General features: G+C 54.0%; 2 protein-coding genes across 10 annotated transcripts in view; one reads left to right on the top strand and one right to left on the bottom strand.

The window, feature by feature from the left end:
• The first annotated feature begins 251 nt into the window (after positions 1 to 251).
• On the top strand, positions 252 to 23,174 carry RPS6KL1 (ribosomal protein S6 kinase like 1). 8 transcript variants are annotated; one of them, XR_009738818.1, is made up of 12 exons: positions 253 to 391; positions 1,777 to 2,061; positions 3,361 to 3,485; positions 4,390 to 4,482; positions 10,083 to 10,130; positions 10,518 to 10,650; positions 11,566 to 12,174; positions 12,600 to 12,689; positions 12,858 to 12,940; positions 14,322 to 14,417; positions 16,881 to 21,838; positions 22,868 to 23,174. XR_009738818.1 is itself a non-coding variant. In XM_061429470.1 (11 exons), exons 2-11 carry the CDS (start codon positions 1,797 to 1,799, stop codon positions 14,781 to 14,783), a joined length of 1,653 nt encoding a protein of 550 aa, XP_061285454.1. In that variant the 5' UTR covers positions 253 to 335; positions 1,777 to 1,796; the 3' UTR covers positions 14,784 to 16,201. The 8 variants fall into 8 exon arrangements, 6 of the variants coding, with proteins under 6 accessions (XP_061285456.1, XP_061285454.1, XP_061285455.1 ...); XR_009738819.1 differs by lacking the exons at positions 14,322 to 14,417; positions 16,881 to 21,838; positions 22,868 to 23,174 and adding exons at positions 13,088 to 13,179; positions 14,136 to 14,224; XM_061429470.1 differs by lacking the exons at positions 16,881 to 21,838; positions 22,868 to 23,174 and adding an exon at positions 14,673 to 16,201 and having other exon boundaries at positions 253 to 335.
• The window catches only part of DLST (dihydrolipoamide S-succinyltransferase), a 19,662-nt gene continuing 13,109 nt past the window's right edge, over positions 17,322 to 23,874 (bottom strand). For both annotated transcript variants that reach the window (XM_061429476.1, XM_061429475.1), the window contains exons 11-15: positions 22,316 to 22,446; positions 20,841 to 20,914; positions 20,456 to 20,539; positions 19,891 to 20,058; positions 17,322 to 18,904 (exon numbers count right to left, since the gene is read on the bottom strand). In XM_061429476.1, the coding sequence (XP_061285460.1) occupies positions 18,770 to 18,904; positions 19,891 to 20,058; positions 20,456 to 20,539; positions 20,841 to 20,914; positions 22,316 to 22,446 (592 nt within the window). In that variant the 3' untranslated portion in view covers positions 17,322 to 18,769. The remainder of the gene's footprint in view (positions 18,905 to 19,890; positions 20,059 to 20,455; positions 20,540 to 20,840; positions 20,915 to 22,315; positions 22,447 to 23,874) is intronic.

Genomic DNA, 23,874 nt, shown 5'->3' with positions numbered 1-23,874 from the left:
CCGCATACCTGAGAGAGTCTGGACCTCCACTCTCCGCAGCTCCTACCCACCCGCCCGTCCCCAGCTCCATCTCCACCCTCATCCCCATCCCCATCCCCATAGCATTCCCTGCCCATCCCCATCCCCTCCGCATGCCCTCTCGCATAGCTCCGCTTTCCCGGCGCTGCTGCTTTAAGAGCCAGCACAAGCCGAGCCGGGCGCTGATTGGTGGTTTATTCTAACGCTAGCGGATGAGCTCATCTGCAACCAATGACCAGGCTGCATCGGCCAGACCCCTGCACCTGGGAGGAGGGCGGAAAGCAGCCGCCCGCGGTGCTATGTCCGGGGGGCGAAGGGTAGGTGGCCGCAGGGCTGAGTCCGGCCGCGCGGACCGAGCTCCTGGCTCGGGCAGGTACGGTGTTAGCCTGGCTCCTCCTCCATCCCCGCTTCCCCAGGAGAGGATGCCCTCACCTCTCATTCCCCCAGTCCCCTTCCTTGGCGACCCTCACGGGGCGGTGCACCTTGCGTGCAGGGGACTCGCGGGCTGGATGCACGTCTTTCTGGGTCCAGACGCAGCTTTGTAGCTCTGCCTGGGAGGACCTGGCTCGGCGGGTGGACCCTGAAGCTAGGCCCTGACTCAGAGCAGCACACACTGCCGACCTGGGTGCCTCTGATCACAGGCCTCTGAGCTGCATGCCCTGGTGACTGGGCCGAATGGGAAGGGCGCGGCTTCCCTTCCTCCCCTCCTCCACCTCCTGGCCGCATCCTGGCCGGGGCTCAGCTGCCCGCTGCCTTGGAAATGTGGGTTTTCCTCCCCGCCCCATTCCCCATCCTGTTCTCTCTTCCCTGTCTCCATAGAAGTAGAAATGACCTGGGGTTTGGGCCCTGCCCTTTCGCAATGAGGCCTGAGAGAGCAAAGGTGCAGAGGCTGCAGTGAAGGATAGAGGCAGCTTTCTGGCCTCTCTCTGAGGTCTTTCCTTTCCTTCTGCCACTGCTCTAACCCTGGTGGCCACTTGTATCACTTGCTGCTCAGGGTGGAGCTGCTGTCCGGTCCTTGGAGGCCACGTGGCCTCCTGGACTTCTCAGAGCAGAGCCAGGGGGACAGAGCCATCCCCTCCCCAGGGCTGGTTGGGCTCTGACCTCATTCATCTAATTCCATCCAGAGTGGTACTGAATCTGCCAGTCATTTCATTTGCCTTCAGTCTTTAAGGCCAAGCCCTGTGCCCAGCTCTCCGCCTGGCTCCTTGGGGGTCCTCACTGATCTTGGGACCAAGGGAAATGAAATAAAGCCGGGGCAATCCCTCCTGTTCGGGGAGGTACCATGGAGCTGAACCCTGAAGGATAAGTGAGATTCCCATGGGAGGAGGAGGGAGGGGTAGACAGGGCACAGTATAAGGAATGGCCTGTGGGGCCCCGGCTTTTGCTTCAGCCTCAAAGTATGGTGACCTGCATATGTTTAATGTGCACAGAGGCCCTTTGAAGGCAGCTCTGAATCACGAATATCTTCAGCTCTCTCCGATACTCAGCACCTAGTAGGTGCTCCAGAAATACTTGTTGAACTGAATTTGAATGGAAAGAATGGTAAAAACAACTCAGAGCCCAAAGCATGTTTTTATTCTGTTATGACCACCACTTAGGAAAGATCTGGCTTAGTGAGGGATATTACCCCCATTAGCTCTGATCCCTCCAGCTCTTGGAGGTGAGTGTCAGTCTCCACAATACTGAGTGGAAGAAACCAGGGTACAGATGGGACGTTGTCCCCAACTGGGTTCTTCCTAATGCCTCTGCTCATTCCAGGTCCCTGACTGAGGGGAGCCATGAGCCTGGTGGCCTGTGAGTGCCCTCCTGGCCCTGGCCCGGAGCCCGAACCCTGCTCTCGAGCACGGTCCCAGGCTCGAGTGTACCTGGAGCAGATTCGCAACTGGGTGGCTCCGGGAGCACCTGACATGACTAAGCATGACTACCTGGTGGACGCAGCCTCTCAGATCCGGCTGGCCCTGGAGCGTGACGTCAGTGAGGACTACGAGGCCGCCTTCAACCACTACCAGAACGGCGTGGACGTTCTCCTCCGAGGCATGCACGGTGAGGCTGGGGCTGGGCAGGGGCCGAGGAAGGGCTCATCCCATCATCTGTCCATTTGTGCTGGGTGAGCAGGGCTCTGCGCTGACCCTGCAGGACCTATGAGAAGAACAGTAGTATTGATAATAATAGCCTTCACTTATAAAGCAGTTCCTTTACACTAGGCGCTGGTCTAAGGGCTTTACCTGTATCAATTCATTTCTGATTCACAGTAATACAAACCACTGTGTATGTTCTGGCATGTACTTCCAAATATACAAGAATGATTTTTATTCCCATTTTCCAGATGAGGAAATTGAGGCACAGGGCAGTTACATAGATTGCTTAAGACTCCACAGCTATCAAGTGACAAAGCTGAGATTTGAACAGTTTGGGCTCCAGAGGCTGTGAGCTTGGCCCACTAAGCCCTCCTGCCCCTAGAGCTGGGCTAGGGTCCTGCCCTCTGGGTACTTGCATTCTAATGGCAGAAGATTGATGAGTTGATGATGGACAATTAAAGTCCCAGGTGGCAAGGACAATGGGGAGGAAGTAAAGGGAGGGAAGAAGGAGACTGAGGCCAGGCAAGCCTGGCAAAGGGCATTTTCTAAAAGTCAAAACCCTAATCTGAGCACTGAAGAATGCTGTCCAGCTGAAGAGCCTGGAGAGGGAGAGAGAAGGGACAGGCAGAGAACACAGGCAAAGGCCAGAAGGTAAGAGGGGAGGCCTGTTCAGGGCAAAGGCAGGCATTTCCAAGTTGTAGGAGAGGCTGGCCCTGAGGCCAGTTGGAGACACCCGAGGGCCTTGATGGCCAGCCTGGAGGGTAAGAGTCAGGCCCCAGTTCACGCTTCCAGTCCCTGCACTGATGATGCCTCTCAACAGCTGGCTTCATGCCTGTCCCATGAACACCTTTACCCTCCAGGCCCAATGCTGTTCTGGCCTCTTTCATATTGGGCATCAAAGATAGCAGAAAGTGTGCTCTCTGGGGGACTTCTCTTTCTTCCTGAAAAAACAGACAGGAAATCTCCATTCCATCCCTTCCCAGGCTGTGACGGTGGCCAGGAGGTGGTGGGCGCCAACTGTAAGGTGCTGTAGTCCGAGGAGCCTCCCCGGCTCCCAGGCTCTCCTGCCACCATCCTTCGTCCTCCTCCCCTGCTGGTCTCCCACCCAGAAGAGGACCCAAGAACAGATGCGGGGCCAGAATCCACTGACCAGCCTCAGAAATAGGCCTTGCCCTCCTGTGGGGGGCAGAGCATGGGCAATGGGAGCCCAAACCCCCGCTCCTCCCATGGCTGGCGGGGTCCTCTTGACTCCTTCTCCCCACAGTTGACCCCAACAAGGAGAGGTGTGAGGCTGTCAAGCTGAAGATAACCAAGTACCTGCGGCGGGCGGAGGAGATCTTTAATTGCCACCTGCAGAGGACGCTGGGCAGCGGAGCCAGCCCTGATGAGGTGAGGAGCCCCCAGAGGCCTGAGGGCTCCGGGGGAAGAGAGCTAAGGCCCCCACCCGCCAGGCCAGGGAGCTGTCGCCTTGCCATCCCTGGCGGGGCAGACGGTGGAGAGCACAGGCAGGCTGGCGCGTGTCCTGGGGCTGCCGCCCTGCCCTCCTCCTCCTGGCTTCCTCCCTCTCTCTCCCATACTCTCCATAGCTCATTCACATTCTAACACTTGGTGAATCATCTCCAGTCCAGTCTCGCACCCTCATAGAGGAGACACACACACAGAGGCAGCTCCTCACCCTCCCACACAGCCCATACTCATGCTCACCTGTGTACACACTCAGGCTCCCAGAGTGCTTTTTGGCTGGGCTGCAGTGAGTGTTTGGAGCAGACATGAATACCCACGTGCATATACACACACGTGAATACGTGCATATACAAATATGCACAAAGCCTCTCCCCACATCCTGACCCAGCGGGCCCCTCAGAGAGGGTTGGGAATGCACGCCCACTCCTCAACCCCTAGGTGTGCGCATACACACTCCTTCTAGGTCTGGTGCACCTTGTAAGATGCTTCCCCCAGTGCAGGTACCTGGGCCTGCCTTGGTCTTTGAAGCCTGTTGCCCGGGTTATTTCCCCACCCCTGGGCGCATCTGCCTCCTGTGGATGCCGCTTTTGAGAGGGGGTTTCGGAAGATTCCTTGGGCCTGGGAGGAAGCCCGGGTTGGGGCTGAGCTGAGAGGGTGGCCTGGCCACCCTGGACTGAGGCTGGGTCTGTCTCTGTGAGGTGGGGGTCTGCCTGTACCCCTGTCCTGCCCTCTGTGGCCACTGGTCTCCTGGCAAGCCAAGCCCTGCCCTCCGCTGGGTGAGGAGGCCATGACCCTGAGGCCGCCGTGGGGCTCTCTCCTGCTACCGCAGGGTTTCAGCAGCCTGAGGCTCCGGCCCATCCGCACGCTGAGCTCTGCCCTGGAGCAGCTGAGGGGCTGCAAGGTGGTCGGAGTCATCGAGAAGGTGAGTGAGCGACGCCCAAGGTGTGGGAGGACACAGCATGTGTGACCAGGAGTGGCCAGTGCTAGAAAGGCGTCAGGGGGTTCAAACGGAGAAGGGCAGCCGGGTCCAGGGGTGCCCCACCCCTCCTGCAGCCCAGCACACACCAGCCCCGGAAAGGAAAAAGTGAGGAAGCCACAGAGGCAGACAGCGCCTCCCCACAGACCCTCCGGAAAGGAAAAAGTGAGGAAGCCACAGAGGCAGACAGCGCCTCCCCACAGACCCTCCGGCTCAGACACAGAGCCGCTCCCTCGGCAGTTCAGGACAGCAGCCACAGGGGCACCCCGCCAGCCTGCGCTCCCTTGCGTGCCCCCACTTCCCGCTTCCTCCAGGGGCTGCAGCCAAGAATCTCCCCTGCCAAGCCCAGCCCAGAAGTTCCTGGGGCAGGAATGTGCTCATCGCTAGAAACCTGCCTTGTCCAGGGCCTTGGCAGCTCTGCCCTGTCTCCTGGCTTCTCCCGCGGTGCCCCCATCCAGGATCGGCTCCCTTAATTCAGGGCAGACAGGAGTCGACAGTGCAAACTGGACCTGGACACTCAGCAGAAGGACAGACAGGTTGAGTCAAATGAGGTTTGAGCCAATAATCAATTGCTCTCCACCTGGACCCAGAGATAGCTGGAGTATTTGCTTAAGTGTTTTTATTTCTTTTTTTCAAACTGAACCGTTCATCAGAATCACCTGGGGGAGCTTCCTAACCACACAGATGCCTGGGCCCCATCCCAAACCCACCGAGTGAGAATTTCTAGGGTTGAACCCAGGCATCTGTCATTTAAGACACTCATGGGGGATTCGGGCGGGTGTGGGAGCCAGCAGAGAAAAGAGGACTGGTGTGTGCTCCTTCACACGCCGCCGAGGATGAAGTGCTGTCTGGACGGGCACTACATGGCCCCAGGCAAGCTCTTTGCCCTCTCTGGGCACCAGTTTCCTCCTCTGGAAGTGGGGAAGGGATCCTCCCACCCACCCGCACCCTCCCACCCAGGGGGATGTGGGAACTAAAGTGAAATAATTTTTGGGAAAGGCCTGGCACACGCTAAAGCATTTGATACAAGTTCGATGGCTGAAGGCTGATGACAAGAGTGGGTCAGCAGGAAGCAGGCTTACCATCCCTGGCCTTGCTCCAGCGGCTGCTCCCCAGTCCCTGGAGCAGGCTCCCGGTTTGTCAGCCAAGGCCCAGCCAGCTTCCATCTGCCCAGCCCTTCTCGCCCACTGCGTTCATCCACGTGGCTCAGCCGCCCCCACGGGCAGGCCAAGGAGGCGACAGCCACCACTGTTTGCCCATGTGGGATCCCACTGAATTGATGGTGTTATGGAGAGAGGGGTTCTGGGTCAAATAAGCTTTAGAAACAGTGATTTAAAGTTACATTACTTCATTGCTTTAATTCTAGGAAGTTTCAGGCTTTAAGGATGCAAATGTACACAGTGAATCTCCAAGAGGGAGGTCTATGACAGAATTCCCCGAATTTGAATTTGTTTAACCCCAGACACACATGTGCAAAGCATTTTTGGAATCCTGTGTTCCGAGGCCTGTACATATGGGAAAAACAGATTCAGGCCAAGCCCAACCATTCTGTCTTACAAGTGCCCTCTTTTTTCCTTTATTACCCTTTCTTGGACACTCAACGTAGCCACTCCACATCCCTCCTAAAATCCTGTGGCCTTTTCCTGTGTCATTCGCAAGCCAGGAAAATCAGTCGCCCAAATTAGAAGAGATGTTAGGGCCGCTGGGCCCAGGTCCCTGCAGCCACGCCTGGATGGATGTCACTGTCTTTCATCCATAGCTGTGCCCAGACAGCCCAGGGCGGGTTGTTGGCAGAGCAGTGCCAGTCTGCAGCAACCCCCAGCCTTAGGGCAGCAAAAGGCCCCACTCAGGAAGCCTTGAGAGCCCCCAGAGAAGTCCCACTGTGAGAGTTCATGGGGCTGAAGAGGGTTTCCTCGGGGCCAGAAGAGATACCTGCAGGGGTAGGGGGTGGCAGAGAACAGTGAGGTGGTGGGTCAGGGACTAGGTGGGCAGCTGGCCAGGATGCCCAGGGTCTGCTCTCAGGGAGCCTTGGAGGCTTAGAAGACAACACTGGCTATTTGCTGAGCTTTGTCCAGGAGCTAGGCCCTGAGGCAGGGATGGAGAAGAAAGAGAAGGACAGACAAATCCCTTCTGTGTTTTTGGCTCAAACATGAGGGTGTTTTTAAAATTGTTACTGTTTATCGGCATTTAAAAATTGGCAGGTTTCATAGAGAAAGTCCAAGTTTCCTACTTTTCCTGAGAAATGAGAGGATCTGGAAATGCAGGCTCACATTCCTGCTGGTCAACCCTCGGCAGATGAAGGGCTGCCCGCTTTAATGAGGTGCTCAGCCTACCCTTTCCTGTCCTGCCCACTGGCACACATGAACAGCCCCTGGGGACCTTCGTGCTTGAGAATCTATTTGAAACTTCTGGATTTGTTTGCTCCAGGAGGGAGTCCTCCCGGCCTTGACACTGTGGACATTTTAAAATAAAGGGTTAATGTGTTTTACCAAAGTTTTAATTGTCCATACATCCCGAGAGCTCAGTGCGTTTTATTTTTTTTTAAAGAGACTTCCTTTTTTAAAAAGATGGGAGCTGGCACTCAGAACTGCCTTACACTTTCTGGATAGCAATCTCACCTGGCATCTGTAAGGCCCATTGTAGTTGGCACAGCTGCTGCATTAAACCCACTCAGTCTCCCTGCGGGGGAAGAAGGAAATATAGCAGTCACCAGCCACAGTCCGACTGTTTGCGACTCCACGGACTGTAGCCCGCCAGGCTCCTCTGTCCATGGGATTCTCCAGGCAAGAGTACTGGAGTGGGTTGCCATGCCCTCCTCCAGGGGATCTTCCCAACCCAGGGATTGAACCCAAGTCTCTTACGCCTCCTGTATTGGCAGGCTGGTTCTTTACCACTAGTGCCACCTGGGAAGCCCATAATACTATTAAAAAAATTTTTTTTGGATAACACCACGTGACATGCAGAACTTCCCCGAGTGGGGATTGAATTCACACCTTCCACAGTACAAGCGCAGAGCTGTAACCACTGGACCACCAGGGAAGTCCAGTTTTAATAAAAATTAAATATTCTCTCAGTGGCACCCACTATATTTCAAAGGCTTGATAGCTACATGTGGTTCATGGCTTCTATATTGGACAAATAGACAATATTTCTGTCACAGCAGAAAGTCCTCCTGGGAAGTGCTGCATTTTAATCATTGTTTTACAGAGAATGTAACTGAGGCTCATAGAGGTCAAGTGACAAGCCAGTGCTCTGTCTCCCACAGCACAGAACAAAAGAGGAAGGGATTTTTTTTGTTTTGTTTGCTTGGTTTAATGGTGGGGGGAGATGCCCCCTTTGCTACCCTTTTGAAATATGGTGTAAAAGAAAAGAGTTTGAAACAGTAAGTGGGAATTTCCTGGTTGTCCAGCGGTTAGGACTGTGCAGTTCCACTGCAGAGGGGCACAGGTTTGATGCCTGGTTGGAGAACTAAGATCCCGCAAGCCATTCAGTGGGGCCAGAAACAACACTGACAACAAAGATTGTCCACCATACTACCTCGTTCCAAGATAATCAGCATTGATGGTTTGGCCTAATTATTTCTTGATTCTTGTGTGTGTGTGTGTATGTATTTTTTCTTTTCTTTTTTAACACACTGTTTCAGTGTACTGATTAAGTTTTGTTTCTGGCCTCCCTGACCCTCCCTGCTGGTTTTTATTTTTTCTGAATCTGTAAACGAGAAGCCTTGCCCAGGACAAGGTGGTGGGGAATCCCACTTGGCAAGAGGCAGTGGGGAATTATCCGGGGTGTCAGCACTTGTGGGAAACCGTGTTATCCTTAATGACCCCAAAGTTCTCTCTTTCAAACTCACTGGGCAGAGGAGCGGGGACCAGGCTGGACTCCATCTCCGGCTGTTGGAGGAGAGACCTCTAGTGGTCATAAGGGGTACCTCACGCCTGATGCCCCAGCCCTCAGAATCCACCACCTTCATCTCACTGATGACAGGGAAACTGAGGCCCAGAGGGGAAGGCATGTGCCAGGTCGCCTAGCTGTGCCCCTGTTTTCAGTTATGTCTTCAAGGCTCCCGGGTCAGCCCATCTGAATTCGCATCCCGGCTCTGTGGGACCGCAGGCAACATTACCTCTCTGAACCTTGATTTCTTCATCAATGAAATGAGTCACTAGTAATACTTGGGGCTGCCCAGGTGGCACAGTGGTAAAGAATTCGCCTGCCAATGCAGGAGACGTAAAAGATGTGAGTTTGGTCCCTGGGTCGGGAAGATCTCCTGGAGGAGGAAATGGCAACCCACTCCAGTCTTCTTGCCTGGAGAATCGCATGGACAGAGGAGCCTGGCGGGTCTGAGAGAGTCAGACACGACTGAGCACAGCACAGCAGCATAGAAATACTCACCTGGTAGGGCTTTAAGAATAAAATGAAGTAAACTAGTTAAGGCCCTTAGCACAGAGTAGTACTATACAGTATACAGTATAATACTCTACTATACTATAGTAATACTATACAGAGTAGTACTATACAGTAATACTATACACAGGTTTCCCTGTGCCGATATTAATAGTCATCAGCAAAGACTATAGAGAGCATGTTACACAGCAGGCTCGAGCTGCCACCATACTTGAGTTGTCTGACTCAACAGCATCCTCTTAATGGCCTTCTGAAGCAGGTACTCCTATGACCCAGGGTGCAGGTCTTGTCCTCACATGCCCCCCTGTCTGGGCTGAATCTTCCACCTTTCTGCCCTGACAGGTCCTCTCCTATGGCTGGGGTTCACCCTGCCCATAATGGAGATGAGTCTAGGGCCCAGCTCCAAACAAGGCTCTGACCCAGCAATTGGCAGACCACTGCCTCCAAACAAAACCAACAGGAGAAGGAATAGGTTGCTTGCCAGAGTCCAGAGAAAAAGACCATTTAAAAAAAGAAAAAGACCATCGCAGCACAGGGAGTGGGGGGCAGGGGGTGCGACCTGAAGGAGCAAGCCCATGTGGTTTGGGGCACCATTGGGGCCACATTCTCAGAGCCTGGGCTTCTTCACCTGTAAAATAAGAGTTGAGAGAAGGTGACTGGCCCTGAGGTCCCTTCCAGCCACGACACCCTCAGATCCTATGGAATGGACCATTCACCTCATGTGTGGAAAGCTCTGACTACTTCCCTGTGAGGTGCAGGGCTCTGGGAATACAGAGCTGGACGGCATGGTCCCTGCGCTCTTGGAGCTCACAGCCCAGTGGAACAGCAGGAAATCACACACAGTGTGCTGGGGGTGAGCCCAGAGAGCACTGCAGACAGATTAGGAGTCCTGGCCTGATCTGAGGTTGGGAAACCTCCCTGGAGGAGGTGGTACCTGATAAGACCTGCAGGTCTAACGAGAGTGGATGAATCGGATAGGTTCAATGTCATGTTGGTGGAGGAGGGGATATACTCTGTACCACCAAAGCCTGACGTCCCTGCCTAGCCTGGGTGGAGGAGCGTGGGGCCTGGGGGGGCGGGGGGTGGGGGCGTGGAGCCCCGGGAACTAACTTGTGCCTTGACTAGTGCCTCCGGGACCTCTGCAGGTACAGCTCGTCCAGGACCTAGCGACTGGAGGGACCTTCGTGGTGAAGGCAGGTGCCACCCCACCCCCTGCCATTCCTCCTTCCCCTTGGGACCTTCTTGGAGTTCTTGGAAACCCCTGCCCTCTGGGGAACCTCTACCCAGAACCCGTATGGGAAGCCCACATTCCCTCCAGATCCCACAGCTGCTAGTTCTGCACCCCGGGCATGTGCCCGACTTCCCAGAAACACACACACATATACTGCCTTACCCTTGGCCCAGACAGGGAGCGGATGGCCTGCCTTCCATGGTGGAAAGAGGGTTGAGGGTCAGGACAGAAACTGGGGGGAGGCAGCTGCTCCTCAGAGGGGCTCCCACACTTCATCTGGTTGCCCCTGAAGAGCAGAGTGGCCTCTGGCCAGTCCCCAGCTGATCTGCCCGGCCTGCCCCCTCCTCAGGGCCTGTCCAGGTGCCACGTGACGAGCCGGGAGCGGCTGACCATCATCCCGCACGGCGTCCCCTACATGACCCAGCTGCTGCGGTACTTTGTGACCGAGGACTCCATCTTCCTACACCTGGAGCACGTGAAAGGTGAGTGGGCCCTGGGGGCCCCGTCAGCTCCTCAGGCCTCGGGAGGTTGTCCTATCTCATCCCCTTAAAATTCAGAGCTCGTTCCCCAGCCACAGGCCCAGCCTTCCTCGAGGGGGAAGGCAGGACTAGCCTGCTGTGGGCTTCTCAGTGATGCCAGGGGGCAGGGGACGTCCAGGGAGGACGTTCACGTCTTGGGTGAATGAGGGCATGTATGCAGGTGTCCCCTTTGTCGCCATCTCCCCCAGTCTTGGCTCTTTTCACTTTTCTAGTCCGTGCCCACCCCTCCAAGTGGCCACATGCGATGATGGTGCCAAAGCTGTAAGGACAGGAACTGGGCCACAGCAGATATTTATTGATCAGCTAGGATTTTTTGTTTGTTTGTTTTCAATGAGGTACATCTCTCTGGATCATGACATATAGTCATCACAGATCCATGCCTAGCCTTCTTTTATTTTACTTAAATTCATGACACTATTCTCCCTTTGCGCTGTGCTTAGTCGCTCAGTCGTGTCCGACTCTTTGTGACCCCGTGGACTGCAGCCCTCCAGGCTCCTCTGTCCATGAGATTCTCCAGGCAAGAATACTGGAGTGGGTTGCCATGCCCTTTTCCAGGATTCTCCCTTTGACAAATATATATCAGACACTGGAGAACCCGCCACCTAGACCAAGGACATTAGAGAATAATTTATATCTCCTTAGGGGTTAAGCACATATTTTGTGAGGCTGGGGCCCCGTCATGGGTGGGTGGAGAGGAGAGAGGGCATCCTGGGCTTCGGGAGGGGAGGGAGCCGAGTGAGGACCTGAAGGCAGAGGGTCTGTGCCTATGACAGAGGGGGAGCAGGCGTGGGACAAAGACACATCCACACTCATTTCCTCTCCTGTCCCCATGCTTGCGGCTCCCTCTGCTTGGCCCAGGAGGTACGCTCTGGTCCCACCTGCTCTCCCAGCCGTGCCCCCAGCAGTCTGGGACCGGGTCCGGCTCCAGCCTGGAGAGGATGAAGCCTCCGCTAAACTCCCACCTCAGCCTTGGGACCAGCTCGGTGCCCCTGGGATACACCCGCCTGCAGGACGGAATCCCTCTGGAGCCTCCATGGACTTCTCAGAGCCTCACCCCAGCCAGAGGGGTGACGTCCGTTAAAGCCCAGAGAGGGGCTGGGGGTGAAGCCTCAGCCAGGACGAGCACTGCCCGCTTCTGGGACCTTCCAAAGGCCCCAGGTGGCTGCCTGCACTCCCACGCTGGGCGAGGGCCTAGCCAGAGCTCAGAGCCCGCGCCCCCGTGGGGGCTCCCTTGGGTTCGGGCCGGGGCTGGCCGGGTGCTGGGGGGCTGCAGCCGAGGCACAGGCCCAAGCCGCCCCTCGGCCTCTGGAGGGGCCAGCCCAGTGTCCGGCGGGGGCGCCTGGAGTCTGAAGGAGGAGCAGGTGAGGCAGTGGGCGGCCGAGACGCTGCTGGCCCTGGAGGCGCTGCACCAGCAAGGGGTGCTGTGCCGGGACCTCAATCCCCGGAATCTGCTCCTGGACCAGGCCGGTAGGAGCCCCAGGCGGGGGGGGTGGTGCTGGGGGCAGATGAGTGGGCCCTAACCCCACCCCCCCCTCAGGAGGGAGGCCCCCACAGCCTCAAGATTTCCCCAGAGCCCAGAGGAGGCGGACGGTATCTGACTGTTCCCCTGGGCCACCCGTGTCCCCTGCCTTTTCTGGAAGGCCTCGGCCAAGCTGGCCGGCTGTGGTTAAGCTTGGAAAGCAGACCCTTTCCCCACCCTGAGCTCTGGGGCAGCCGCTCCTTTGACGACCAGGTTGTCCCGGGGGCCTCAAGGGGCCGAGCCCCTAGGGAACCTCTGCCCAGCACGGCCCACTGGCTCCTGGGGTCCCCTGCCCTACGTCAAAGGTTCCAAGATGACTAACTGCAGTTCTCGTCCCCTCTGGCTCCTCCCTGAACACACACGGCATGACAAGGCCACATCCGGCTCACGTATTTTGGCCAGTGGTCAGAGGTGGAGCCCCAGTGTTGCAGGGAGGCTTCGCACAACCTCTACAGTGCCCCAGGCAAGAAGGGAGGGGCGGGGCAGCCCCTGAGTGTCTGTGTGTGGGGTGGGCCGGGGGACTGAGGATGAGAGAGGCAACAGGCCCATTCTGGGGGTGGGGGTGGTGGGGAAGGGGTTGAGGGGAGACCTGCCCTCTCAGCGAGACTGAGGACTGTTCTGGCTCCCGCAGAGGTCGGTGGGATTTCGGAGCTGACCGACGCCTGCGACTGGTGGAGCTTTGGGTCTCTCCTGTATGAACTGCTGACCGGGACGGTGAGCTCTGTGTGGGCAGGGTGTGGAGCCTGGCGGGTGTCACTGAGCATAGGATGGGCTGGGGTTAGTCCAACAGTCAGTGTTGGGGGCTGAGCCTACCTGATTGCTCAAGACCTGGCCATTGGGCCCAATGTCTTGTCGGCACAGGCCCCCTCTGCCCCAGCTCGGAGACCGTGAGAGGAGGAGGAAGCAATTCCCACCCAGACCTTGGCCACACTTTGCACCCCGACCCTCGTCAGGCAAGTGGTGATAGCTAGGGAGACTGTCAACTTAGATGAGGGAGAGTTGAGCTGAGGTGCTCAAGGAAGTTTCCTGGAAGAGGGCGCTTGGGCCTGGCTCTGGAGGGAGGCTGAGTGTGACACAGCCCTTTTCCTCAGATCATCCCCCACAGGCCTCCTCTCCCCACTGCTCACACCATGTCCCCCCATCCACACCCTTCAGAGCTGTGGCCCCCAGACTTTGGCTGGAGAGAGGGTTTCCATCATCCCAGGCCAGCAGCTTCCCTGTCCCGCCTGGGTCGACCCAGAGCTTGAAGTTCCCCTCGCAAGCACCTTGCTCAGGGTGGTGGGCTCAGCTCTCTGTCCTCCCCCATGAGCTCAGTGCTCCACCTGGGGCTGGTTAAGTCAGGCAGGAGGGAGAAGCCAAGCTCCATTTGAGCAGGAAGTGTCCTGAGTGGATGTGGTGTAACCGGAAGTTCAGAGCTGACTGGTCTCTCCTGGCTCCCTCCTGCTTTGGTCCCGAGGCCAGGGCCTCTGAGAGCCCTGGCTGCAAACAGCCGCCCAGAGTGGTTCTCTCCTATTAGCCAGGGCCCTCCCACCTCTCCAGCTCAGGGCTCCTGGCCTTCCTCCAGGTGGCTTCTTGCCTGTCTTCTTGACCTCCAGACACACTCCTCTGCTCCCCCACAGCTGCACCCTTCTGGAACACAGATAGGTCCTGCCTTCTCCCACCACAGCCCTGCCTTGACCCTGGCAGGAGCATGCCGTGGCAAAGGAGCCGCCCGTGGAGATTTGCTTTCTGTAAGGAGACAGGTTTCAGTGCTATTCCTGATAGAGTGCTTGCCCCGATGGCAACCCAAGACTGGTGCTTCTAGCAAGCTTGGAGCCACAGGGGCCTGGGTTCAAACCCTGAACTCAGCACAAATCCGTCGACCTGCTTCTTGCCCTTAAAATGGGGGTGCCAATTGCTTACTTTGAAGGTTGTTGCGGAAACTAGGGATCACAGGTGCAGGCACCTTCCTCAGCCCAGCAGGCAGCAGATCCAAAGCAGAAGGCGATGGAGTCATGGCCGTGCCCGTGAGGTGTGACACAGGGGGAAGACATAAAATCTCGGGCGCCATTGGAGTGTACAGACTCCTGGGGGCCGCCTCCCCGTGTCTTCCCAGGCGCTGTCCCAGAGCCACCCCTCAGGAATCCAGCCCCACACCCAGCTGCAGCTGCCCGAGTGGCTCAGTGGCCCGGCGGCCTCCCTGCTGACTGAGGTGAGGTGCAGGTGGCCTCCCGGTGGTGCCTTCTTGGCCTGAGGGTGGACAGAAGGGAGGGCAGAGCCGTGTGTGTGAACAAGCCACCCCATGTGCTAGGTGTCCGGCACGGGTGCAGGAGGGTCACAGGGCCAACAAATTTCTCTACTTCGGTGGTCAAACACCAATGTCCGCCCCCTGCCCCCCCACCAGGGTAACACGGGGTTCCGGGGGCCTGGCCAGCCTGTCCAGGGCTGACTGGGCTTTTCTCCGCAGCTCCTGCAGTTCGACCCTGCCCGGCGCCTGGGCGCTGGAGGAGGCGGCGTCCACGAGCTCAAGGCCCACCCCTTTTTCAGTTCCATCCAGTGGAGCAAACTGGGGGGATAGGAGGGCGTGGTATCGGCAAAGGCAGTGGCTGGACTGGTCTGGATCTCCTCATGTTTCTTTGCCTGCCACCTCCCAGCAGTGGCCCGTGGGCAAAGAATGCAAGGCAGCTTGCCTTTCCTGGTCAGGACCCCACCCTTGGGCCTCAGAAGTCTCATCACCACTGACCAGGAAGGGCCTTGTGGACTCCCCCAGCCACCTCTTGGAGAAATGCTTTCTAGTTGGTGCTGAGGGGCAGAGATCTCAGCCTGTTAGGCAGCTTGAACGTCTCCGCCTGTCCATCCTCCGCCCATCAGTCAAGTCACCTTCTGTGTCTACACCCTGTACCTTGAACTGGGACCTGCCCTGTTAAAAGGTGCCTTCCTTGGCATTAGCTCTGAGCTACTGACCACCACCTGCTGAGCCGAGAAATCTTGACTCGTGATCTGACATGTGCCCCACTCAGGATGGCTCTGGAGACTCATCTCAGGTTACTAGTCCCCTGGCTTCCTGGCTCCAAACCAGGGCTGTCCTAGCTGGTCATCTTAGCCACACAACCAGTGTGCCCCTTCTACCAAAGGCTACTTCCCCAGGGGATGGGGGAGGCGGGGAAGCAGGGAAGAAGTCTGTAGCAGATATGTGGTGGAGCGGGAGGGATGGGACAACCCACCCCCTCCTGACCATGCCGCTTATCTTGTAATTACAGACCTTTGAGAGCAAAAGGAAAGGAGGGGAGGAAAATAAGGATAAGGAGGGAGGGGGAGAAAGAGGGGAAGGCACAGCTCTGCCACTTACAGAAGTTTTGAAAACAGAATAAAGGGCTCCCTTCCCCAGCTAGCCCACCCACGTGGAGACAAAGCAAACCCTGGCCCGTGGGTCTGAGCTGGGGGACCATGATTCCGTCGCCAGCCTGAAGCCGCTTGAAGGAAAGTTGTCTCCACTAGGATTCCCTTCTTGGACTTCTGTCCTGTTTACCATTTTGCATTTCAGTGTTGAGGGTCCACTCAATCCACTGCCCACTGTGACTTCATTTCCTTTTGAAATGAAACCACGCAACACCCAGAATGATTGCCCAAGCTTCTAGCCAGAAGCAAGAAGTTTCTGGTCTCTGAAGAGCTAGCATAAGTAGTTACCCCCAAAGATAATTCCCTCCCCAGATTTGGGGGCCCTCTTCTTCCTCTCAGGACTGTCACTGGGGTGTGGCATCCAAGACAGAAATTTCCATAGACCTCTGCCCTCAACCCTTTCTCGCCTGTCTCCATCACCACCAGGGGGCATCTCTGACACCACCCTCCAGTCCTGGCTGTGAAGGGCTGGGGACCTGTGCTGTGGGAAGTCCTTGGGATGAGTCTGAGGCAAAGGACGCAAGGAGGTGCTGGCTCTCCCTGGGGCTTGCCCACCTCCTCCACCATCACTCCAATAAAGCCTGCTGTCACCTCTGGTGTCCTTGCCTCATCAACGCAATGAGAGGGGCCCTGCTAGAATGGGAATAAAGGAGGGTTCCCCCAGAGGAGCTCCATGATAACCAAGAGTGTGTTTGGAACCTGCTAGGAGGGAGGAAGCAGGGCTGGTAGTGAACAGCATGCCAGCCTATACCCCACAGAGCAGCTGTGAACCCACAGAAAAGTCCCAGCATGTAGGGGACACTGGGCTCTGAGGGACACAAAACAGGAAAGTCTTCAAAGAGGGTCATGGTGCTTGTGGGTGGGGGTCCATCCTCACAGAGATCCCTTAAACACATGGTGGCTCCTGAGAAGGCTGGAACTCAGGGAGGTAAATTAGAGGACCTGGCCAGAGCCTGGTGGAGTCCATTCCAAGTCTGTTCCTTCTACTACACTCCCTGTCAGGCCAGAACCTCCAATCACCCTACGAAGTGCCAGTTGCCTCTGGAACTTCTGGCCTCATTTGTGCAATAAGCACTGCACATCTGGCACTCTGCTAGGCCTTGGGTTTAGAACTGTGGTCCCAGCGGGGCTTACAGTCTGTCTCCATTTGATAAAAACGGGGCTAAATATTCCTCCTTTGTAGGTTTGCTAAAGACATGAAGGCTTGTAGCTCCATGCCCCAGACCTGAACATTCTAAAATTCTTTCACTGAACCCAAGTTTCTTCTCCCTACCAGCTCTAGTTCTGCCCTCTAGGAGCCACTCTGTTCCTGTGACAGACCTTCATATGAAGATGGTACCACTGTGAGCAAGGTCAGCAGGTGGGGACTGCGTGGGCAACAGCCAGGCTGCTTCAGCCTGGACACTACCAATGTATGTCCCACGTACGCCGCACAGATCAGCTCTCAGCCCCATCCGCTGGCCCTCACAGACCACTGCCCCGAAGAGTGATCTACCCTCATCTGTTCTGACCAACCTTCAGCGTCTGGGTACCCACGTGGCCATCAACTGCAAAACATGAAATTATGGGTCGCTCCACCTCTCCCCAGTCCACCCCAGAAATAACATGAGGCCCCACCAAAATGTAAATGCTGGCATTTGAAGGGGCCTCAAGCAGGGGGGAACAAGTTTTTCTTCATCAGTACAACCTCAAAAGAAGTATAGAAGCAGAAACACCGTTTGCGAACATTTGCCCTTTAATTTGCATTTAAAATCAGTTTTTAAATATTTTAGTTACGTTCTGAATAGTGAAGACGTAGTAGCTGCTGCAGGCACTCAGTACTGGCTCCCACCCCTCCCCCCCCAACCCCCAGGCCTTGCTTCTTCGCTCAAGATACAAATGGTCATTCCACACTAAGTCAATGGCTCCTGGTTGTCAAGGGTCAGCAGCCTCAGGCCTGGATACAGTTGGATACAATGTGATGAAGCCCAGTAACTCTGACAAGATGTGTGCATTTAACCATGCTCCAAAGAATTCCAATGTCGTGCCCAGACCCAAGGCAGTACCTCTGAGGTGACACTGGCCTTTTCCCCACTGTGTACGAGCATCTTGGGCTGGTTTCCACCACAATCCGTCCTGCACCAGACCTGTGTTCTATGGAAGAAGAGCCAAGGCGCCACTCCCGAAGGGCATTGACACAGAAAGGAACAGAACCGCCTCTGCAGCCCACAGGTTTATACCAACGGAATTTAAAAGCTCAAGACAATCTGAGCCAGTCCACAGGAAGTCACCTTCATGCCAGTCTCTACCAGGAGCCGTGTGAGCCCGAGGTTGGGACACGCTCTTGTCTCCCTACCAAGAGGTGCTAGCATCTAAGTGAGGACAAGATGGGATAAACTGCTCCTAGCAGCTGGGAAAGGTCAGCACCACCACAGCTGTGTGTGCCTGGGCCAAAATGGGTCTTCGTGGTGGAGTTATGACGGAGAGTGTGAGGGCAGGCCTGGGCTCTGCTCCAATCTCGTTAATAACACATGACCTCAGAATCTGCCCTCTCCCACCTCAACGCTGCCTACTCCCCAGCTCTGCCCCTCCAGATCCCCCAGCATGTGCTTCCTGGAAGAGGTAGAAGAGGCAGCTTTTAGACAATGACAGCTGAGAATGCAGGTGCCACTTAAGCAAAGCAGCACCCCGTGGCCTGTGGTACCTCCACACGGGTGGAATGGAGTGAGGACATGCACAGCCAGGACAGAGGCTGCTCCAAGCCTGGGAGGCAGAGCACCCTCCTAGGCGTCTCTGAAGAACAGACGTTCAAAAGATAGAAACTTAATCACATGGTCCCCGGCAGGTTCCCTATAGTGTACTGGACAGGAAGAAAGCAAAATCATCTCTGTGGAGGGCTAATGGGAGGAAAGGCAGGAATAATAAGGAGCATCCATTAAGGCTCTCTCTCTCCCTCAAGGCTAAGGAAATCAGATATTTGCGCGTAGGAGAGGGTGCAGAGAGGGAGAGAGCCTGGCAGAACACCAAGAGAGACCTGCGACTGCTGGTTACATAGTGCCCTGGTTTCCTTGCTTGAGGCCAACAGCATGTGCCTGTCACCAGGCTAACCTGGGGCCTGTGAGGGGACAGGGAGAAGACCGGTTTTCAGTTCCTGCATGGTTGATGTGTAGGGCACAAGGCTTCCTCCTAAAGGTCCAGTAGGAGGACTCTGGGATCCTCTACCGCTGCCTTAATTTTGCGGAGGAAAGTCACAGCCTCTCTGCCGTCGATCAGCCGGTGATCATACGTCAGGGCCACGTACATCATGGGCCGCACCTCCACCTACAGAGAAGAGAGGTCAACAGGTTTGTCTGCAGCGGTGCAGAGAAAGCCCTGATGAAGGGGGAGATGACTAAGCACAGCCCACAGCTAAGTCCCCAGGTCCAGAGACTTTCCTACTTTGCTTTGTTGGTTCTAGATACAATGTGTTCAAAGACCAAGCCAGACCCTGAGTGCAAAACTCACATACTCAAAAACAAAAAGCTTAACCCAAGAAAACAGGAGTCTCCTTACAACCGTCTTTAAATAAAAACCATGCTCTGCCCTCTCACTTGTCTGCCATCTACAAGGAAAAGTTCCTCTTCAATTTTGGCTACCTGCAGTTTTTTCTTTAAAGATATAATAATTTTTTTTTAACTTGGGGTCCACAAATTCTCTGAAACTCTATGCAAGGTTGGGTATATGAGGATTTTAAGCAGATATCTACAATTTTGGGGTTCAAGGAGTTAGGGACTTCAAAAGGTTCTAAACACAGGGGTCCCAGAAAACATTTTCCTACCAGCATAGCTCGCGGGGCCAGCTCAAGACCCTCTGGCCTCATTCCCTGATTCCCAGGAAAGCTCTGAGCCTCGTCACGACAAACAGGCAGGCTGGCAGTGGCTCTGCACTGCTGCCCTCCACTTCCCGAGGCAAGGACCACGCCTTCGATGGCACCCCCACACTCCCTAGAGAAGGAAGCCTGCTGACTAGTCCCAGATGAAGGAGCAAGCTTTCTCAGCTCCATGGTGCTCAAACCTTAACGTGCCTCAGAACCATCTGTACTCTCTGCTTTACTAGGTCTGGGAAGGGGCCAAGAGTTTGCATTTCCAACAAGTTCCCAGGTGCTGCTGTTCCACACACAATTTGAGAACCAATGCCTTAGCTATTAATTAGAAATGAAGAGATTCAACTTATGCCTGAAATTATAGCAAATCTTTAAGGAGCATTTAGTTAAGACTTCCCTCACCTCATCATGTAGCTGCTGGGACATTAATGGTGATGGTTCATACCTTGCCTCCTATGACCACTGGCCTATCAACGATGGCATGCATGCCCAGGATGGCAGACTGAGGGGGGTTGATGATGGGTGTTCCAAAGAGCGAGCCAAAAACACCTCCATTGCTGATGGTAAAAGTACCACCATCCATATCTTCAATGGCAAGTTCATTCTTCCGGGCCTAAAAACAGATTTTATAATTGAAAGGTAATGTCAACTCAGCTCCCTCCACCTAAAGGAAGTCCAGAAGGCTCACATCTGAGATCAACGGTCCAAGCTCTAGCTTTAACTGAGATAGATGCCTGTGACTAGTTCACAGGCCAGAGGAAAGGACTCCGGGACCTTTCCTTTTCCAAGCAGGTTTAACTGGATGAGATGAGATCTTCACTCACAAGAGCACCATAAGCTCCACCAGAGCCGTACTTCAGCTCTCGCACGTGACTGCCGTTCTCAGGGGCCACGTTCTCCTTTCACAACAAAGGGAGGCTCTAGCTCCCTGAGCACCGCTCACTGGCCCAGCCTTCCCAGGCTCTCTTCCATGACCTGCCCTGCAGCTCACATACACCCGTCCATTTTACCTTCTCTCCCAGTTCACTGATGGTTCGCTCAATATCGGCATAATTCATTGTTTCCACATTCCTGATGACGGGAACAACCAGACCCTGATGAGAGTAAAAAGTTCTTTTCAGGTGTAAATTAACAGTACCCATTATAGTTACAACTCTCTTGATTCAAGCCAAAGGTCTCCCCGCCCCAGAGTATCTTACTCAACGTGATTAACGTAGTCTAAAATATTTAGACTTGCAAAAGATAGAAGAATGTGGTATGGTCAAAAACAGATTTATTCTTCAAACAACTCCCTTCTAGAAAAACGAAAGTACGGAAAAAAGTCCTCAAGAGGTCTGCTTCTTCAAATGGGTAAGAGTCAAAGACCAGAGCTCCCCACTTCTTGCTCCAACATACCCGAGGGGTGGCCACCGCAACGCTGATGTCAATATAATCCCTATACACCACCTCTTTGGTTGCATCGTCAATCACTATGAGAGAGAAGACACACGTTACATACAACTCCCCAGGCCGAGGCTAGCGAGGCAACATTTGCATTAATAGAGTAAAAGTCCCAGAGGCTTCGTAAGGCGTGGACTGACCAGCCAGCACAAAACCCGCCGCATTACAAGTGGCAGCCAGCACCCCTCTTACTCCCGCGCCAACCAAGCCTAACTTCTCCCAAGTGTCCTGACTAAGCACAGGAGCATCCGTCTCCTCGGCAGCCCTGAGAAGGATCGGTACACGGGCTAACACAGGGTAAGTATGTGCCCAAGTTCTCGTTCACCAGCTCTACTCCAGCCCTCCCTCAGCTAATGGCAGGTTTAAAAGTGCCCCCCAGAAAGGGCAAGTTAGTAAAGGAAGTGGAAGTGGGGGGATGTCACCCATTCTGCTGCTCAGTCGCAACAAGGAGCGAGGGAAGCCTCTTTCCAGAAGACTCAGTAGGAAGTGGTGTAGTCTGTCTTTAATATGCTAGCCTGAGAGAGCAAATCAATAGCTAAGAATTTAGGTCTGATGCTCATGAGAAAATACAGGCTTGAGAATCTTTTCCATAGGAATTCTATGTTGTTTTGTAGATAAGACATCCCGGAAAAGCAAATAAAGTGAGAAAGAGGCCAAGGGAACTCTAAGAAACGCCTACATGTATGGGCAGGCAGAAGAGATGGAGAGAGTCATCAGGAAGCCTAAGAATGGAAGAAGTGCAGAGGTTTCACATTTGGATGAAACGAAGCCCTTCCCCTACCTGAGGGTGCACCACTTGGCGGAAGGGATTAGGACTTCTATTTCTAGACCTTTCGGGACCCTGCACGCTGACGGTTGCAAAAGTACCCATGTCCTCTAATCTTCCAAGGACACAGAGAATTGTCTCAGTGGAGAAGGGAACTGCTTGTTAAGTCAACATTTCAACGATGTAGGTGAGGAAAAAGTAAGGAAAATGAGCATCAAGCCCACAAAAGAGGGGCCAAGCCCAAGGCCTTCCAATGAAGTCCACTGACCAGAAATCAAAGGTCACCCTGGAGCTATGCCAAATATAGAAGTCAGGTCCCATTATGGGAGGGTGGGCACCAGCCACAACATGAAGTTTCCACACTGACATGAGAAACTTGGAGAAATGGACTGGCTCAGAACTGCCTGTCGCCAGAGCAGCTGCCAAGCTCTGCACTGGGAAGGGAACCTGTTCTGTCCAGCTGGTGGGGAGGAAGCACTCTTGATGCCCATTCAGGAAGGTCAGTCCAGAAATCCCTAAGAAAGGTACTCAAGTTCTCACACATCTGAAATAAGAAGCCTCAGTTGGAGGACCATCGTCTTTGTGTCTTGAGCGTGGGGGAGAATTTCTGTATTTATACACATACCTCCAGGACCTCTGCTGATTCTGGCCACCACAAACTCACCTGCATTTACCACAGGCTGCTCCTGCAAGGCAAAGGCTGAGGCCTTCACAAATGCTGACATGAAGCCTAGTTTGAGGTTATGTTTCTTCAGAAAAGCATCTTTGTGCCGAGCCCGCATCTCCTGGATATTACTGCAAGAACACATTACAAAACAAACTGACCACAAAAGACACCTCAATTCTGACTTTCACACTGGTTTCTAACTCCAGGCATACAACTGGGTAAAGTTTTCCCTTATTCTGGACCATCTAAGTTCAAGTTTTGAAATAGTCCACTAGAGGTTAACACAATTACTTCATTCCTTTAAAAACCTAGATCCAAGGGAATCAGATCCACTCTATGTAAGGACATTTTAATGCTCCAGAAGTCAGAGATTATGTGACAGACAAAATGAATGAGTTCATACAGCACATCAACAGCTTCACCCTGGACAAGAAAGTGACTTCTAGCTACACTGAATTCATGAGCTATCTACTCTGAAAATAGTTTTGGTGTTTTTTTCCTTAAAAGCATAAAGTCCACAAAATAAGCACCATTCTTTTTATTAAACAGGCTTCCCTGGTGGTTCAGATGGTAAAGAATCCGCCTGCAATTCAGGATACCCAAGTTCAATCCTTTGGTTGAGAAGATCCCCTGGATAAGGGCATGGCAACCCACTTCAGTATTCTTGCCTGGAGAAGTCCATGGACTGAGGAGATTGGCAAGCTACAGTCCTTGGGGTCACAAAGAGTTGGACATGACTGAGCGACGAACTTTTTCATTAAATATTTCTTGTTTATTTTCAAAATACCACCAAACCTAATTATGACTTCCTTGTGACATTCCTAACAAATGAAAACAAATAAAACCCCAAACCACACAGGTGCACAGGTTTCATGTGAGCAAAAGCAGTCTTGACTACCTATGGATGGATACAATCCAGTGTTGTGTTAGGCTCATGAGAAAGTCAGTATATTCATGGATCTCCCCAGAGTGAGGAGTTCCATCTGCTTGGTTCCTTCAAATGGGCACTAATACCCACCACACATGGTGGTCAATGCAAGACACCAAGACATAGCTAATACACAGTTCTTGCCCTTAAAATTAATTTAATGGACATAGTTTCCTTGGTAATTAGAAACATGTGTGGAGCTAAGCTTTTTAAAGTATAAGCAGCAAGGCTACTGGGAAACCTTTGCGGTGTGACCAGTCTTTGTTCTTTTGGGGCTGGTTTTTCACGAACATACAACACATGTACTGGAGTTAGCGGGAAATGGCTTTCCCATCATTTTGCTGCAGAAATCTCCGTATTTATGGGAAGACAGTTGCATGATGGAAATTGAATTTAACTTTATCTCAGGCCCAAATGCTCAGTTTTCTCTTTCTCCCTATAATGGCTTAATCTGACATTAGCACGAAAGATAAGATGGTATAACTTTAACTCCCCTCTTTAGACCTCTTGTTTTTTAAAACGGAAGTTTTCCTAGGGGGACTGATTGGGTTTAAAATGTTTGTTTTCCTGAGTCTAACTACATTTAGTGCTAGGATTACCACCCTAAAGACATTACTGGTTCCCAAGA

The sequence above is a fragment of the Bos javanicus genome, chromosome 10 (genome assembly GCF_032452875.1).
Source record: "Bos javanicus breed banteng chromosome 10, ARS-OSU_banteng_1.0, whole genome shotgun sequence".
Lineage (NCBI taxonomy): Eukaryota > Metazoa > Chordata > Mammalia > Artiodactyla > Bovidae > Bos > Bos javanicus.
Note: the sequence above shows the minus strand (reverse complement) of the source record. Positions and strands in the feature narration are given on the sequence as shown.